Source organism: Gorilla gorilla, chromosome 2, assembly GCF_029281585.2.
Source record: "Gorilla gorilla gorilla isolate KB3781 chromosome 2, NHGRI_mGorGor1-v2.1_pri, whole genome shotgun sequence".
NCBI lineage: Eukaryota > Metazoa > Chordata > Mammalia > Primates > Hominidae > Gorilla > Gorilla gorilla.
In genome coordinates, this window is record NC_086017.1 from 190,483,877 (window position 1) to 190,501,298 (window position 17,422).

General features: G+C 36.5%; 2 protein-coding genes across 13 annotated transcripts in view; one reads left to right on the forward strand and one right to left on the reverse strand.

Moving 5' to 3' along the window:
* The window catches only part of MFN1 (mitofusin 1), a 76,463-nt gene that overhangs the window by 40,733 nt on the left and 18,308 nt on the right, over positions 1–17,422 (forward strand). For 4 of the 6 annotated variants that reach the window (XM_055381803.2, XM_063704400.1, XM_004038043.5 and 1 more), the window contains exons 17-18: positions 1,525–1,659; positions 3,454–3,577. In XM_055381803.2, coding sequence (XP_055237778.1) covers positions 1,525–1,659; positions 3,454–3,532 — 214 coding nt within the window. In that variant the 3' untranslated portion in view covers positions 3,533–3,577. Of the gene's footprint in view, positions 1–1,524; positions 1,660–3,453; positions 6,093–17,422 lie in introns of those variants that run through there. The other 2 variants (XM_055381802.2, XM_019024214.3) reach the window with 2 other exon arrangements.
* Positions 7,223–17,422, reverse strand: part of GNB4 (G protein subunit beta 4) — a 54,578-nt gene continuing 44,378 nt past the window's right edge. For all 7 annotated transcript variants that reach the window (XM_019024215.4, XM_055381807.2, XM_055381809.2 and 4 more), the window contains 2 exons: positions 14,971–15,187; positions 7,223–12,471 (listed from right to left, as the gene is read on the reverse strand). In XM_019024215.4, the coding sequence (XP_018879760.3) occupies positions 12,365–12,471; positions 14,971–15,187 (324 nt within the window). In that variant the 3' untranslated portion in view covers positions 7,223–12,364. The remainder of the gene's footprint in view (positions 12,472–14,970; positions 15,188–17,422) is intronic.

Here is a 17,422-nt window from a genome sequence, read left to right on the forward strand (position 1 = left end):
TAGAACTCCAGTCAAGTCAGGGTACAATATTCTGTATTTGGATGCCTCTGAGAGCAGAATTTAAAAATTCTTTGAGTTAAAGGTAACTTCAGTTTAATGGAAGAAACTAACATTTACATAATTATAATACAAAGTGAGAGTGATAAGAAATATAAGAGAAAGAGAAACTATTATCATAAGGCAAGGCTGTACAAGTTATTTAAATCATGAAGGATAGTAGATCAATAAAGGTTTCCTAGAGGAGATGTGTAGCATAAGATTTGAACATGCTGTATCAGAAGATCAGATGGAGACAACAACCCAAATCAAAAACAAGAAGGTAAGGGGAAAAGACTGCATTCGAGGACATGAAGAGAAATATTCAATGTGGCACATGTGTATCTAAGCTGTGTACATACATTCAGGTATAGACTTCATAGCAGGATGTGGCCTTGTCTGTATGTGTAGATTGGGGTTTGGATAATTAGGAATTCCGAGAGTGATGTCAACACTTAGCTCTAGAACAGATAACTTTGCAGTAGTATTTGAAATTGTTTAGACTCAAGAGACAGGAATTGCAGGAATGATAAACTGTTTCAGATACAAAATCAAAGTCTGAACTAACAGTTAATTGTAGAGAATGGTTACCAGGAGACGCAAATTTGAGGAATTTGTTCATTTATTCATTCATTCAATCATTGACCAAATTTTTTGAGCCTCTATTTTATCTGATAGTTTTAATTTATATTAAGGATGAGTTTTCATCTAAATAAGATACTTGGACATCCAAAGAATCAGCTGAAATTCATATAAATAAAAACAAAGTTAATGTAGCTTTCCATGCATTGATTATCAAACATTTATTAATTGCCTCCCATGCAGCAGTTCATGTTAGGGGTTATGGGAAATAAAAACTCGACTTGATCCTCTTTCTTAGAAGACTTTGCACATTAGTGGAGGCAACCTCAAATAATTTCAGTTAAAATAAACTAAGTAAATATTTAATATTTAACAAAATATTAAAAGAATGACACATGCTTCATCTGTCTAATACTGAGATTTGGTGGAATGGGAAGAGGTATGCTCCCATTTAAAAATATAATGTTTGCCAAAGTTAATATATGAATTAGCCCTCAAATATAACCCTTTGATTCTAGAAATATTGTTAAATTTTGCTATAAAGTATTTTTGCCTATGTCACAAAAGTGCATGGAATTTTTTTTCTGTTCTTGATAATTTCTTACTTTGTGCAGGGCCCCAAGCATGAGTAAGGTTTATTGTGCTTCTGAAGAAACACGCCCGCCTTTTGTCTTTATGTAGCTTATTCATGTTCACAGCCATATAGCAGAGGTAATATCGTCTCTTGAGCCAGGATAAAATGCAGCCCACTAGTGCCATATCTTCCCTCTTACCATTCTTAGTGTTCTGATTCCCTATAGTTTAGAAGTTTTTTAAAACTTGTGTTCTTCTTTTCATGTGAGCTTTAAATTAAAGCTTATTCATTTTTGAAGACATTTATGACTGCTTCTAAATTTTTATTTTAAGACAAATAGCCACCACTTTTGCTCGCCTGTGCCAACAAGTTGATATTACTCAAAAACAGCTGGAAGAAGAAATTGCTAGATTACCCAAAGAAATAGATCAGTTGGAGAAAATACAAAACAATTCAAAGCTCTTAAGGTATTTAAACCTTTCTTCTCAATAATTTGAACATTTACTGGTCTCATTACAAAATATGTAAAATTATTAATGAATTTGTATTCATACCCAATAGCTTTTTGTGTTGGTTTAAATGAAAATCTTCCATATTTAATTCCATGTGGTTTGCAGTTTCACCAAAGGCTAATTGCAACAAGAAAACAAATCTGAATTGAAAGGGACTTTATAGATCGAAATTTACTCTTCATTAGGCTATATTATTCCCTTTTCAGAACAGAAGTTGTATAATTAAAAGTGAATTTCTAGTTGTGTATGTCCAAGACCCATAACTTCTGTTTTCATGGGGGACTATTGATTATGTATACTTAAATCATAAAAGTAAGATTTCCTGATAAAATGTGGATTTCTGGTTTGATATGATTCATTATATATTATTTAGGGTCTAATAAAATTTGCTTTTGGGGACAAGACTGAAAGTGTCACCATTCGGTCTGTAGTTGGAAATTCTTACTCAGTGCTTAAGAACTTAACTTTCAGCTTTCTTACTTTTGCTTACCCATTAGCTGGCTTGTCAGAATGTCTTGGAAGAACCATTAAACCTCATTTAGTCCCTGCTGTTACTTCTAGGACACATGCTACACAAAATTGCCTGTGTAAGAACAGCTTAGTAGTCAATGTTTACAAATTGGAGGGACTGTCTTTGTGACCTGGATTTTGGGGCATGTACTTAAAACATCCATAGTAGTGATTATCCATCCATAGTGTCTTCATCTGACCAACACACGTGTTCATTGTACCTTAGTTTCAAAAATCTCTGGAAAAGATGACTGCCTATCACTTAGATATTTCCAGCCTCACCCACCCATGTGAATTGTATGTATTAGATTGCTCCTATTTTAAGTCAGCTCATCCCATATATACCTTTCAAATGTGGTGAAACTGTGCAGTAGAAATTGGTTTTTTGTCTTAACCTAGGTAAGTTTTTGTGGTTTTTTGGTTTTAATTTATTCAGCTTTTGAAAGAGGAATATTAGGTAAGTTTTTAAATAGTATTTCATTTTGTTATAATAAATGATAAAATAGATTATTGGCATTAGTCATGTAGCTTTCTGATTTGGGCAAGACTGGCTTGAATAAGTATGAATATTTTTGGTCTGCTAATCATTCTTCTAATAGAAAAAAGTTAAAAAAAAACAAATACCATAATATTTGGAATTTCCATTTTTTACTAGATTAGGCTCAGCCATTTGGATAGAATTTAATGTGCTAACGCTGCAGGAGAGCTACCTCAAGAAATATATACAGTAGAGTTCAGAGCTGATGTATACTTCACTTGTATGACCTGAAGCATATGCACACAGGAATAAAGTAAAACAAGACCCTCCCCCCTCCATAATGGAGAGAGAGAGCCCACTCAATGAATATGTGCCCTGGCATAGTGTGAGAGTGGGAAACAAATCTGTTTTTCTGTCAGTTTTAGTTCCAGTTTTCCTCTCTTGTGGGCATTTGGCTGCATCAAGGATGAATCTAGTGTTTAAAGGAAATATTTTTGGTATGCCATTGCCGCTGTAACATCTGCTACTTTCCTTGTATGTCCATAAGAAACACTGTGTACTTTGTGCATTATTTAAAGGGAATTTGCAAGCATAATCATGACTCTAGGTAACTTAGGATATCCCGTGTAAGATATGATTCCACTGTCTGTTATGCTCTTCATTGTTTATTATTAAAGTTTTTGTCTTTTAATAATGGATGGAATGCATTTTTCTCCTTGACCTTTATGGTAATTAGATTGGTGTTTTATTTTTTTAATTAGAAATAGAGCTGTTCAACTTGAAAATGAGCTGGAGAATTTTACTAAGCAGTTTCTACCTTCAAGCAATGAAGAATCCTAACAATAGAGATTGCTGTGGTGACCATGATAGGAGGAAACGAAACTTGTAAGATTGGAACAGTTGTTATTTTTATGAAATTACTTTAAATATGAATTGTACTAACTGTACCTAAATAGCAAAGCCCTGTGTAGATTCTGGTAATGATCTGTCTCAGGGTATGTGTATTTTTGAAGAGTGTTATGTCCTTAGTTTTAATTTTGAGTAAAGAAAAGGCTAAAATCATGAATTAGTTACAAGCAACAGTACCAACTTATGTGACCCCTGAGGGGTGGGGCTGTGAGCTCTTAATTTGTTTTTGATTCTGAAAAACTCTGCTTCCTGGCATCCAGGAGTTAGAGATTGAGCCTTTCATCTTCTTTCTCAAAACTAGTTTTTGATGCTTTCTTTCATGGGAATAGTCACTTTTTTATTTAGTAAATCGCATTGCTGGAACCACCAAGGAGTGTGGAATGTCCTTGAGTGTATTATTTATGCAAGTCACAGTCACTTTGCCATCATGGCAGCTATGTGAAACACTAATAAATGTGTTTTTACTTTTTATTCCCATTAAAACTGATGTAAAACAGGATAAAGGCTTGTTATAGTCACTTATAAGTATCTGGGTCTAAGTAATTTCCTTAGATGTTTCTAAAGAAACATTTTCAGCTTTGCTCCCATTATGATTCCAATAAGGAAAGCTTTCCTAGTGCAATTTTAGGAGTAAAGTTTGAAGAGATAAAAATAGCCAAAGATAGGAGACGTCTGAATTTTGAATGATAAACAGTGATGTTTTTAAAAAGCTGTTCTTCAGGAGGCATTTGCCTAGGATATTGCTGGATTATACCCCATTGGAGGCTTTTAATTTTATTTGTATGAATTTTCCAGGATTTCATTAAAAATTATTATTGTATTTTTTACCTTAATGAAAGATTTTGGGTTCAAATATCTTTATTAAAAGCTGATTGAGTCTGTACATATGTAAATTATGCCTAGTGGAGGTTCTGTTGACTTTCTTCCCCACTGTGGAAGAGGCCAGTTTTGCCTCCATTTGCACATTCATTTCAGTTATTTCTGATCCATAAATGTAACATTTACAAAATTCTTCCTTGAGCTGGTGGAAATGCCTCACCAGTTTCCTCTTTAATGAATCAAATAAAATCTTTAACTGATGTTACAAAAAATGGATTGAAACTCAGATGGAATGGAAATGTACAAAAATGACACCATTCTAGGAATTTGCTAGACAAAATGTAGGACTACCGGATCAGTATCTCCTAGACACTTGTTAGAAATGCACAATCCCGGGGAACACAGTACATTTGGCCACATGTAATTTATGTTTCCTTTTCATGGGAGGGATAAAATGTAAAGCTTTTTTTCTTTGAATACAGTCCTTCCTTTTCTATGCCTTTTAAGGCTTCTATATGCTATTCAGCCTTTTTACAGCAGGTGCAACTCTATTTTTCAAGGTATCTTAGAAGATAACACTAGGCCATTGAAGCCTTTCAAAAATATATTTTTATGCAAATTGACACGAGTGCAGTATACTAATGCAAATTAATTTTGGTGGTTAGCTTTTATTGCTCATTTATAACCCAAGAAATGGTACAGGCCACAGTAACTGGGATTAGGTAACAACTACAACATGGAAAAACAGTGTCTGAGATCACGTACTGCTAATTTAGGTTACAAAACTCAAGGCCGTAATCTTTATATGAAAGTACTTAAGCTTGAAAGTTCATAATGGTTTGGTATCACCTCATTAGTATAGTACAGTGGTTCTCAAAGTTTGGTCCTGGGTCATCAACATTACTTCTGTTTCTTTCTGAGACAGGGTCTCAGTCTGTCACCCAGGATGGAGCGCAATGGCATGATCATGGCTCACTGCAGCCTCAGCCTCTCGGGTTCAGGTGATCCTCCCACATCAACCTCCTGGGTGGCTGGGACTACAGGCACACGCCACCATGCCTGGCTAGTTTTTGTAAAGATGAGGTTTCCCCATGTCGTGCAGGCTGGTCTTGAACGCACAGGCTCAAGTGATCCTTTTACCTCAGCCTCCCACAGTGTTGGGATAACAGGTGTAAGCCACCACGCACAGCTATAATCAACCTTCAAACTTATAAAAAGTGTGGATTCTTGGGTCTGAACCCAGACCTATGGAGTCAGACAGTAGGTTTGAGGCCCAGCAATCTATGGTTTAACAAGCCATCCAGGTGTTTCTGATGCACAGTGAAGTTGGGGTACCACTGGTATTAGGTTTGGTATGGCAACTTTTTCATCACTTGTTTTATGTAGTTGTCTGATCAATTGTGAAAACATAATGAATGTTGGAAATGGAACAGTAAAATAATGAAAGCCAACTCTTATGCCTAGAAATATGTGCACCTATGACCAAGCCCATGAATTATACAGGAATTATGTAATTATGAGTGATGTACTTCAAAGTTAGTTATTGCACATACACTTGTTTACTTTGTATGTTTGCAGGATTAAACTTTGTATAATCTTTTTACAAAAATTTTTTTTCAGTATGCAGGCTTGCAAGATGAAAATAAAACCTGTTTGCCTGATAGTTGACAAATGTAGCATTTATACTAGTATTTAGTGAGTTTTTATCTTTCATTCTTAATTACTTTTACGGTAGATATGTAAGTTATCTTAAGTAGACCTCTTTTGACTGCATTACTGTTTGTTTAGTTCTTCTAGGCAAGCATTAAAAGGGTAAGTCAAAGTTACATATACCAGTCATTAGTATAAGATGTCATACAATACCACCAGAGGAGCACATTTCAAGAAGTTTTCTACCTACCTTAAACATAACAATTTACAGGTACTTAGTACTCTTCACTGGACAACAGAACTAATTTAGTGCCAAAGGGGAGTTTATTCTTGCCCTCTGCTTCAACCTGTAGTGCTATGTGCCCCCGCATGGACTCATAAGTTTAAGGGAAAGAAACATTTTATTATAGAATAATATTAAACAAGGACAGAGATAACCAGGAAAGCATAATAAACCTTCATTACTCCATTGCCCAGCTTCAAGAATTACCAACTCATGGCTAAAGTTGTTGTTTTATCATCTCCCACATTTTGAAGTAAATTTAATATAATCTGTAAATAATATTATATAACATCTTTATCTTAATTTCCACCCTCATCCTCCCCCAAGGGTGTGGTGGTGAAAGAAAGTAGTAAAGATAATTTATCAACACCATAAGCAGAATCGCTTATTTAAAAATTACAGAGGCCAGGCTTGTTGGCTGAAGCCTGCAATCCCAGCAGTTTGGGAGATCAGGGTGGGACGGTCCCTTAAAGCCAGGAGTTCGAGACATGCCTGGGCAACAAAGCAAGACCCCTGTCTCAATAAAAACTTTTTATAAAAAATTGGCTGGGCATGGTAGTTCAGGCCTATAATCCCAGCACTTTAGGAGGCTGGGGCAGGCAGATCTCTTGAGCCCAGGAGTTCAAGACCAGCCTGGGCAACATAGACCGTCTCTATAAAAAATATAAAAATTAACTGGGCATAGTGGCATGTACGTACCCATAGTCCCATCTACTCCAGAGGCTGAGGTGGGATGATCACTTGAGCACGGGAGGCTAAGGTTGCAGTAAACCATGATGACACCACTGTACTCCAGCCTGGGCAAGAGAGTGACACTCTCAAAAAAAAAAAAAAAAAAAAAAAGTGTGGCATAAAAAAATACAATGAAATCTGGTTAAAAGCACTTTATTGATTACAGTATCAATTCACAACATTTCATAAAGCCACTGTACAAATAGAGGAATGAATCACTGTGTAAGAAAGATCTAAGAACAGTTAAATCATGATACAAGTCCATAGTTTATATAGTTTAGAGCTTTAAGAGCCTTAATCTAACATGTTTACCCTTCCCATAATTAGACTACTACTGACATTCATGTTCAATTGACCACGAGTGTGTACAAATCATTCTAGGTAAAGACAAACACTTTCAGAATGCTTTAACAGAAAAATAATTTTAATCAACTTTAAAAACACACTTAGATATGGATGCCTTTGGATAGGAAAATAGAAATGCAAATGTTCAGATGCTTCTTTGAAAAGAAAACAATAGGATAGAGCACCATTGTGTAAAAGACAAAAGGCTTGCGATATCTACCAAGTATATCACTGAAGTTCTATTAATTAAGAAATAAATACTGTATGATGTAAGATTTTGTTGAATACATTTAACACCAGTTGGAATATAGCTTTTCCCCCCCCGTAATGCTGCTTTATCACAACTGTATTTTACAAAATCAGTAACTGGATTTAAGAAAGAAGACATAGGAGATTTTATCAACATGCAAACATTTGCTAAATACAAGGTGTACCATCAATGTGTGATTAATAAGTTACTTTTTAAAATAAAGTGCTAGCTTAGATATTCTACTATAAACCATTTCATTGAGTACCTATTATGTAACCAATATTTTAAAATATACACTGAATCTGAGGCAACCCAAAATGAACAATGGAAAGAAAACTAGTAAATCTGAAATGTACTTCACATTCTACTTAATCTAATTTAAAATATAAATTCATTGTGCAACCCATAAGAAAGATGGTCCAACCTGTGGGTATTTTTAAAAATTCTAACAGGAGAAATCATTTAAAATTTTGCTTTTTCACAATGGCAAAAAGGAAAGAATTTGAACATAATATGTAATTTTTAAAAAAATTCAGCCTGACTCCGACCCTGAAGATTTTAGAAAGAACATCGTCACTATTAAAATGATGACAGGCCCAAATGGGGGACTGTTTAACCAGTTTTCCTAAGTTAAACCAAGAATAAGCCACGAGTATTCAATTGTGTTACAACTTAGATCTGAGACATTTACATCAAAGCATACTTCCCTGAACATGTTCACATTTAAAATGCTTAAGGTCTTATTATTAAATCCAAAACACCAAAAGTATTAGAGGAGCTAGTTATACAATATTGGCACAGCATTTTTAAGCAATAATAAAAGTTTCATTTTGTCACCTTAAGTCAAGATCCGTTTATCTATTAATAGGTTAAGTCTGAAATTCTGTAACATATTCTAGAAGCACCTACATCCATTATTTCCAGGAGACTAGTTTACTACTATCATGCAATCGCTGAGGTCATATGAGTCTAAAATGAAGGGAATTGCTGAACAGGCCCTTTTGCTGTTGAGATACGAAGCCCAAATCTTTGCCTCCGAAGACGGAATTCAATGTGGTGTGTGTAATCACAAGTAAAAACTTGAGCTAGGGAGGAACCTTGGATATTCAGTCTACATCTCAAACAGCATAGCTGCCAAAAATGAGGCCTGTCCATTAAAGTGGAGGAGATATCCTTGCTGATGGCAAAAACTGCTTTTTCTTTTTGAGACGGAGTCTTGCTCTGTCGCTCGGGTTGGAGTGCAGTGGCGCCATCTCAGCTGACCACAGCCTCCACCTCCTGAGTTCAAGTAATTCTCTGCCTCATCCTCACGAGTAGCTGACAGGCGCCCGCCTCCACGCCCGGCTAATTTTTGTATTTTTAGTAGAGACGGGGTTTCACCATCTTGGCCAGGCTGGTCTTGAACTCCTGACCTCGTGATCCACCTGCCTCGGCCTCCCAAAGTGCTGGGATTACAGGTGTGAGCCACCGTGCCTGGCCAAGGACTGCTTGCTGAAGCCGGTTTTTGGGACGATATGCTCAACACCACAGGGTGATAACATACTTAGAAAAGAATATGTATCTCTAAAATATTCTTGCCAGATCTCAAAAAACTACTCTTCTTGACATGCTACAGAGTCGACAAATTAACCTTCTCAGGCACATTGTTTAAATGTTTCTTAGAAGGTAAAGAAGGAAACCTGGCTGGGCACGGTGGCTCACGTCTGTAATCCCAGCACGTTGGGAGGCTGAGGCTGGTGGATCACTTGAGGCCAGGAGTACGAGATCAGACTGGCCAAGATGGTGAAACCCCATCTCTACTAAAAGTACAAAAATTAGCCGGGCATGGTGGCACATGCCTATAGTCCCCAGCTACTTGGGAGGCTGAGGCACAAGAATTGCTTGAACCCAGGAGGCAGAGGTTGAGGTTGCAATGAGCCAAGATCACACCACTGTACACTCCAGCCTGGGTGACAGAGTGAGACTCTGTCTTTAAAAAAAAAAAAAAAAAGGAACATTAACTGCAATATTCTTGATGATGCAAATTTTTAAAAACTAAATCCAGCCAGATTTTTCAGCCTTAAAAACTAAGATCCAAACTATTCAACATCTCTACAAATTATATACTCATTGAATTCAGGAACAATAACAGAATTCAACAATCAGCTCAACTTAAACTGTAAGTAAACAAATATATTTAGCAACTGGAGCCCCTATTATTAGAAAGCAAAGGCGTAACCATGAAGGTAATTGTGGTAGTGAGGCTACTGTGTCGCCATTTGTTTATGTGTATAATTAACCACAAGTGTTAAATAGTTTTTAGTTGCCGAGTAAATATTTAATTATGGGAATTGCTTTAAACTCCTCTTCATAAACTTTAAGAACATTAAAATAAATGTAATTTTAAAATATGTTAAGACCATAGAATTCCTGTGGTCTGTAAGCCTGTGACTACTATAATAACTTTTAAGTAGAGGAGATACTCTCTTACATATTTAAGGTTATTTTTATGCATAATAGAATTGCTTTCTTCTGACTAACCTACATGGCAAACTTTCCCCAACCCTCTTTTTCTGGAAATGAATACATTCCTTTATTCTTTTCTCAAAGAGCTGTTCTTTATGAAGTGATATAAATAGCCTACAAATAAACATTAACAGCAAAAGTTCATATAATTTTTTTTTTTTTTCCAATTTGAGATGGAGTCTCACTCTGTCGCCTAGGCTGGAGTGCAGTGGCACAATCTCGGCTCACTGGCAACCTCTGCCTCCCGGGTTCAGGCAAATCTCCTGCCTCAGCCTCCCGAGTAGCTGGGATTACAGGAATGTGCCACCACGCCCGGCTAATTTTTGTATTTTTAGAAGAGATGGGGTTTCACCATGTTGGGTAGGCTGGTCGCGAACTCCTGACCTCAAGTGATCTGCCCACCTTGGCCTCCCAAACTGCTGGGATTATAGGTGTGAGCCACTGTGCCCAGCCAAAAAGTTAATAGAAATCTTAATCAAAATATAAATACACATTCATAACTGCCATCTACAATATTGTTTTGGTCCTATATCTTAATTTGCCTTTATCCATTTTATTATTATTCTAATTGTCCACTGATTTTAATAAACAAAACTGATAGGTCTTTACAGTTGAAGCACATATTAGCACATTCACAACATAAAAACAAAAATTTAGAGGTAAAGTTTGGGAGCATTTAGGTTAAGGTTACACATGTTCAAAAGTTAACACAGACCTATCTGAAAAGTAACTAAGTTACAAAACAATGCACGTCTGTATATCAGAATAATCCAAGACTTTACCATCAAGCAAGACTAACAATCTTCTATTATCAATCATTTAGACTTATTTGTAAAAGAGAATCCAACAGGAAAAGTATCTTTAACTTGGTAGTGGGGGACATTCTACTAAGAGACACATTATTATACCACAGAAAAACTGTTTAATATAGCTCTCTAACTCCTTTAAGAACTGCTTTAGGAATTTTTATTTTGGCTTTAAGTGGAATCACTAACATCTAGACATCCTTTGAAGCAAAACCACTTAGAAACCAGTATTTTGTGCTAAGGAAGGGAAGAAATACTACAAAATATTGCAAAACAGAACAAAAAGCTTAAAGGTTTCATTTTAAGAAATTTAAAGGCACAGATATTTCACATCAATTCAGATTTTATAGTATGCAAACATGAAATAAACCACCGTATTACAACAAATATGTGCTAGCGATTGGTTAGATTTCACACTTCTCTCCAAATGTAACACTGTCACATTGCATTTCCTCTCTAGATGTATACTGATAGCACTGGGAAAGATGTTCAGATGCAGGGACAATCCCAATGTTTACCAAACTTCTGAAAGATGAGTATACACTACAAACTTAGTTCCAAATATGAAATGAAAAGGAAAGTCCAGCTAGTTAGGGGGGTACTCAAAGTGTCAACTGATCATAACCAGGCTTTTAAAATGTCAAGAACCATTTATATGCTATTACCTACTTTTTATTAATAAATTATAATGATGTTTCTTATGTATGTCCAAAATATCAGTGAAATCTCTAATCTCTGGCCTTCAGATTATCTGTCCCCTCAAAGGACTGAAAGCAAGCACTTTGATTAATAGTATACGGCAAATGATGCATGAGAAACAATGAACTCCCCTCAGAGGTGCCCCACCTGTCAATGCTCTTAAACATGAAGCCATCAGGATCTCTTAGATTCAAAGAGATATCAGAATTCAAGGGGACTTTCTTCAGACATAAATACACACACATACAGTATCATTTCTGTCTGTTTCTGTGCCTGGTTCTTCCATTACAAAACTCAAAAATATGACATTTCTTGTGTATACAAAGTTAAAAACGTACTTCTTAAAAAATGCAAACACAATGGCGAGCTGCTATATTGTGTACATTCTGTTCGACACAAAGAAAATAGACTCTGAGTACACACAACAATTCATCAAGGTTAAATTAACCCAACCCCTCAAATTAATACACTGGTCCTTTTGATCTCAGAAGGCGCCTTTGCCTTTTTTCCCCCGCCCCCGCTTTTTTTTGGTAGTTTACTGAAAGCTTGTTTTTGTATATAATCTAATAGAAAAATCTTCACCTGCAAATATAAGGTAGAATTTTTTCACAGCTATAGGCTGTAGCATTGATTTCTCCAGATATATCAATGGAGAACAAATATGTATGACACTGTTAATTCCAGATTCTAAGAAAACTGTCCCAAGAGCCTGTTGCCACAGCCATGCCATCATCAGTTACACCTAAGCAGCTCACACGGTTGTCATGACCAGCAAGGACACCTGAAAAAAAAATTCAGTAAAAAATCAGCAATTGTAGAGTTTTAGAATTAAACAAGTATATGCAGAGATTTAAAAGGGTACTTATAAACTATCAGTCCAGTTTTCTTGAAAGCTCATCAGTTAAAAAATAATAATTTAAAAGAAAACAACAAATTTCTCTGAGTAAGAAGACAAGTTAGGAGTAAGCTGGATGTATTTATAAATCTGGATTATTTGAATTTTGACATGCATCAATTTGTGGTTTTAATTTTTGAAAAATCATTTTATAATTCAACTTACATCTAGGAAAACATATGCAGACAATTATTCCACATCTCTAATAAGTTCACGATATTCCAAATTTTGCTACTGAGCTATGTATGCTATTTTCAACAAAAACAAGATTGTCAATGAAGTTCACTGAAGGAGCCCTTCACCACAGGAACAACAAAAACGTAAGAACAAAGCTGCCTCACATCACTGCTTCCAAGAATACCAACACAATTTATTCACTTTCTTATGCTAATCACCAAACTCTGGAATGTTATTGGTTATAACTTTCTGAAACCATGAAACTCATCTAATTTTCATTTCTTTCACATATTAAACTCACTTGATGTATTTCCAATATTTTGGAAGAAAACAAGAAATACAGTAAGATTAATAAGAAAAATTAGAATACATCAAATGCTCAAAATTTTTAAATACAGTGTTTGAATTTGCATTCTCTCTATATTCTTAAGCATATCATTTTCGATCAGTCAGGAACAGAAGTTCATCTTGTAACTCTTAATATTCTCTATAGTATCTCCAGTATGGCCATGTTTGGCAATGGGAAAATTTACCATTATGAGTTGAAATAACAAAAAAAATGAACATTGTGGCTAAATACTTTAAGTCACACTGGAGAGGGAAATGAATTAGCAATTCACAAGTCAGGATCCAATTTTAAGTTCAAAGTTCCAGTTGAGCCAACTTGAAACCAGCTTGTAAGCAAAGCAAAACTAAAACTCAAGCATATAAGTGTGGACAAACAAGCACATTTTTATTTTGTTATGGATACTAATTGTTTCAATCCAGGCAAAACACCAAATATCTTTAAAAAGTAATTGGCCTTAAGCAACGGAATACTTCCAGGAATCTACTTGCAAAGTGTAAAACTGCAAACCATGCAGTCTCTTAAAAGAGGTTGTAGAAAATTATTCCTGGAAAAAACTTACACTGCCTCTGTTCCCTCAGGAACCCCAACAACTGCATAGCGGGGGTTAAAAGGGTAAGGACATAAATCCACAAGGACAGTGAGATGAGAGCAGGCAATGGCAACGAACTTTCGTAAGGTGGATGGTGGCAACTGGTTAATGAACCCCAAAATACCGAGTTCAAAATGAATAGTAAGCCAAGTAACAAAATTACACTGCAGATTCTCCAAAAGCATCCCTACTAGGTAGAACCAGGTATCTCTGGAACAGGTAGGGGCAAAGGCAGAGTAAAATAAGATTGTGCTGGAAAGTGTTCATCAATCAGTAAGAGCCCCCAGGTGTCCCCTTCCTCCACTCTGCAGTCAGGTGACGGATCATTCTGCACTGTGGCGTAAGACTAGAGACTCACTCAGAGGAAAGGGTAAAACAGGGTCTCCTGACTGGAAGAAAACAGGCACAGATACGATTGATAAAACTGTGTTGAAATGGGGAATAAAGTTTACTAGCTAAATGTTGTGGTCCCTCAGGTTTTCTCTTGAAATCAGCCCTCAAACTGGCAGCCAGTTTATACACTTCATGGAGGAAAGTGGAAGATGGAGAAAGGCAGAAAGGCAGACACAGCAAAGCTTCCTCAGTGAATGGCCAGCCTAGAGTAAATGGAGGCCTAGAGTCAGCACACCAGCCACGTGCTCAGAGCTTCAAATGGTTTTAGTGCCTCGCTCTTAAGTATGAATAAGAACTAACACTTTTAAGGAAATATTCTAAAAATAAAGACAGGAAACCCCAAAAATGAAGGGGGAAAAAAAAAAAAAACTTGGAAACACAAAAGATGATGCTTGAAGAAGAAACTTAAAAAAAAAATTCTTTCACTAATAATAGCTCTTAAGTTAAAAAGATGGTAGCGAAAATGAAAACCAAAACTTAACAGAAGGGTGGAAACCTGAGGTCTATGTCCTGTCCCATACAAGATCTGCTTCAGAAGGAAGAAAACCAGCAGTTACAATGTTTCCTGTCAGGTGATAAGAAAAGTGTGATTTCTAAAAGACCACACTGAATCACATTCACTATCCATCTTTAATTCTGAAGTCTACCAAACAAGAAAATATTACAGACTTCAGTGTGATTCTTCAGAAAGCAAAAGTGTAAATATGGCTTATGGATTATAACCACAAACAAAAGGTAACAACAAAGAACATGATGAGAACCATCGGGTTACCACTTTCCACAACTCCAAGATGTCCATGGAGGCCTAGAACACAACTGATGGGAACCTCTTCACGCTTCCTGAAAATCAGAACCTAATGTGGACTTATTTACTAACCTGCACGATCTCCTTTTAGCGTGTCCCATACGTTACAATTAAAGTCATCGTAACCAGCCAACAAGAGACGCCCACTTTTTGAGAAGGCTACAGAAGTGATTCCACAGATGATATTGTCATGAGAATACAATAATAACTCTTGATCTGCACGAAGGTCAAAGAGCCGGCAAGTGGCATCATCAGAGCCAGTGGCGAAGGCATATCCATTCGGGAAAAACTAGACAGGAAAGTAACAAACATTTATTCTACAGATGTATGCAAAATCATAGGAGGCAGTGTAATAATAGACAAATCTAGATTAATATTCCAACTTGGCTACCTACCAGGTGAGCGATGTTGGGCACTAAAGATTCTTAAATATTTTGAGCCTTAGATTCCATTTCAAAGTGGTGATTAGGACTGAATTAAATAACATATGCAAAGTACATAGCCCATTGTTCAGAACACAGCAAGTATTCAACAAATACTGGCTCTGGTTCTCCATATGTCATGCTGAAACACTGAAAGCAAGTACTAATATTTATAGAATATATATGTGTGTGTGTGGCTGTTGTAGAACGAATGGCAAGGAGATAAAAGGTCCACAATCCTTATAGGGTTATAAGGACCCCTCGGGACAGTTCTTTTTCAGAATTCAGAATTTTTCAGATTTTAGAAAGGTAATATACTGTGTACTTGGTAAAACCCAAATATGGTGCAATTTACAATATACTCTCAAGTCAACATTATTAAATAACACTATTCGAATCCTCAGTATCTTATTTCGTGCCTTCTTAGGATATCAGTATTTCCAAGTTGTCTACTAAAGTCTCCTACACAATGGTGTTTTGGGTCCTTGAATTTTTAATGGCTTTTGTTTTATGAATTTCAATGTTATAGCATCACTACTGTCCCTTTCATTAAGATAAAACTTCTCTCATCTTATAGTTTTTGCTCCAATTCTACTTCGGTTAATAGTAATATAGTAATATTACTACAGATTTCCTTCCAGTTTATGACTTACCCACTCTCTTACTGTTACATTTAGCCTTCCTGGGTCATTTTGTTTTAGGTGTGTTTCTTGCATACAACATTATAGTTCAGTTTATTCTGTATCTTTTAATAGCAGTAATCATTTACGTGTAATGCCTTAAGTGATTACTTTTGGTCTTAATCTCTTATCCTATATTATATTTAGTGTATTTCCTCCCCACATGATGACGATGATCTCTGATACTTAAAATTATTGGGTCACAGTATATCTCCCTTAACACTTGGCAGATACTGTTCAGGAGCCTTCCAGCAGTGTCTATTGTGAAAAAGTGTGAGGTTAGCTTGGTTTTTAATCTTTTATATCTAGGTAATCTGCGTTTTCACCTTGAATTTTCTCCCATCTTTTGATACTCTTAAATTCAACAGGATGTGTTGGTTTCTCTTAATTACTTTTTTTTGTTATTTTTGAGACAGAGTCTTGCTCTGTCACCCAGGCTGGAGTGCAGTGGTACAATCTCAGCTCACTACAACTTCTGCCTCCTGGGTTCAAATGCTTCTCCTGCCTCAGTCTCCTCAGTAGCTGGGATTACAGGCATGCACCACAACGCCTGGCTAATTTTTTTGCATTTTTAGTAGAGACGGGGTTTCATTATGTTGGCCAGGGTGGTCTCAAACTCCTGGCCTCAAGTGATCTGCCTGCCTCAGCCTCCCAAAGTACTGAGATTACGGGCATAAGCCACAGCGCCTGGCCCCTCTTTTAATTACTTTTTAAAAAGTACTTCATAAGACCCTTGGACCTTCTACTCAATGTTTTTCTTCAACTAAGATATTTTTTAAAAAATTACTTCTTGGCTATCCTTCTGCTTCCAGCCAAAATGGAGCAACAGTGATTGGATTTGCTCCACGCCTTAAAAAACTAAAAACAACTGGACAAAAATATATAAAACATGGTTCTAAAAACACTGGATATCAGTCAACGAAGGAGTGTGCCTCTGAGAAACAATAAATAAAAGAGGCCAGGCACGGTGGCTCATACCTGTAATCGAGCACTTTGGGAGGCTGAGGTGGGCAGATCACCTGAGGTCAGGAGTTCAAGACCAGCCTGCCCAACATAGTGAAACCCCGTCTCTACCAAAAATACAAAAATTAGCACAGCGTGTTGGCGGGTGCCTGTAGTCCCAGCTACTCGGGAGGTTGAGGCAGGAGAATCACTTGAACCCAGAAGGCGGAGGTTGCAGTGAGCCGAGATCATGCCACTGCACTCCAGCCTGGGTGACAGAATGAGACTGTCTCAAAATAAGTAAGTAAATAAATAAATAAGATCATTCCTACAGCTGCTCCATCTTACTACCTTACTACCATCTTACTATGAAAGTTTATAAAGGTCATGGTGAAGGGAAGAGAAACGCAGCTGGAGCCCACTGGCCTCCCTGAGTTGAGGAGACAGCACTGGGAATCCAAGAAGTCCACAGCAGCTAGA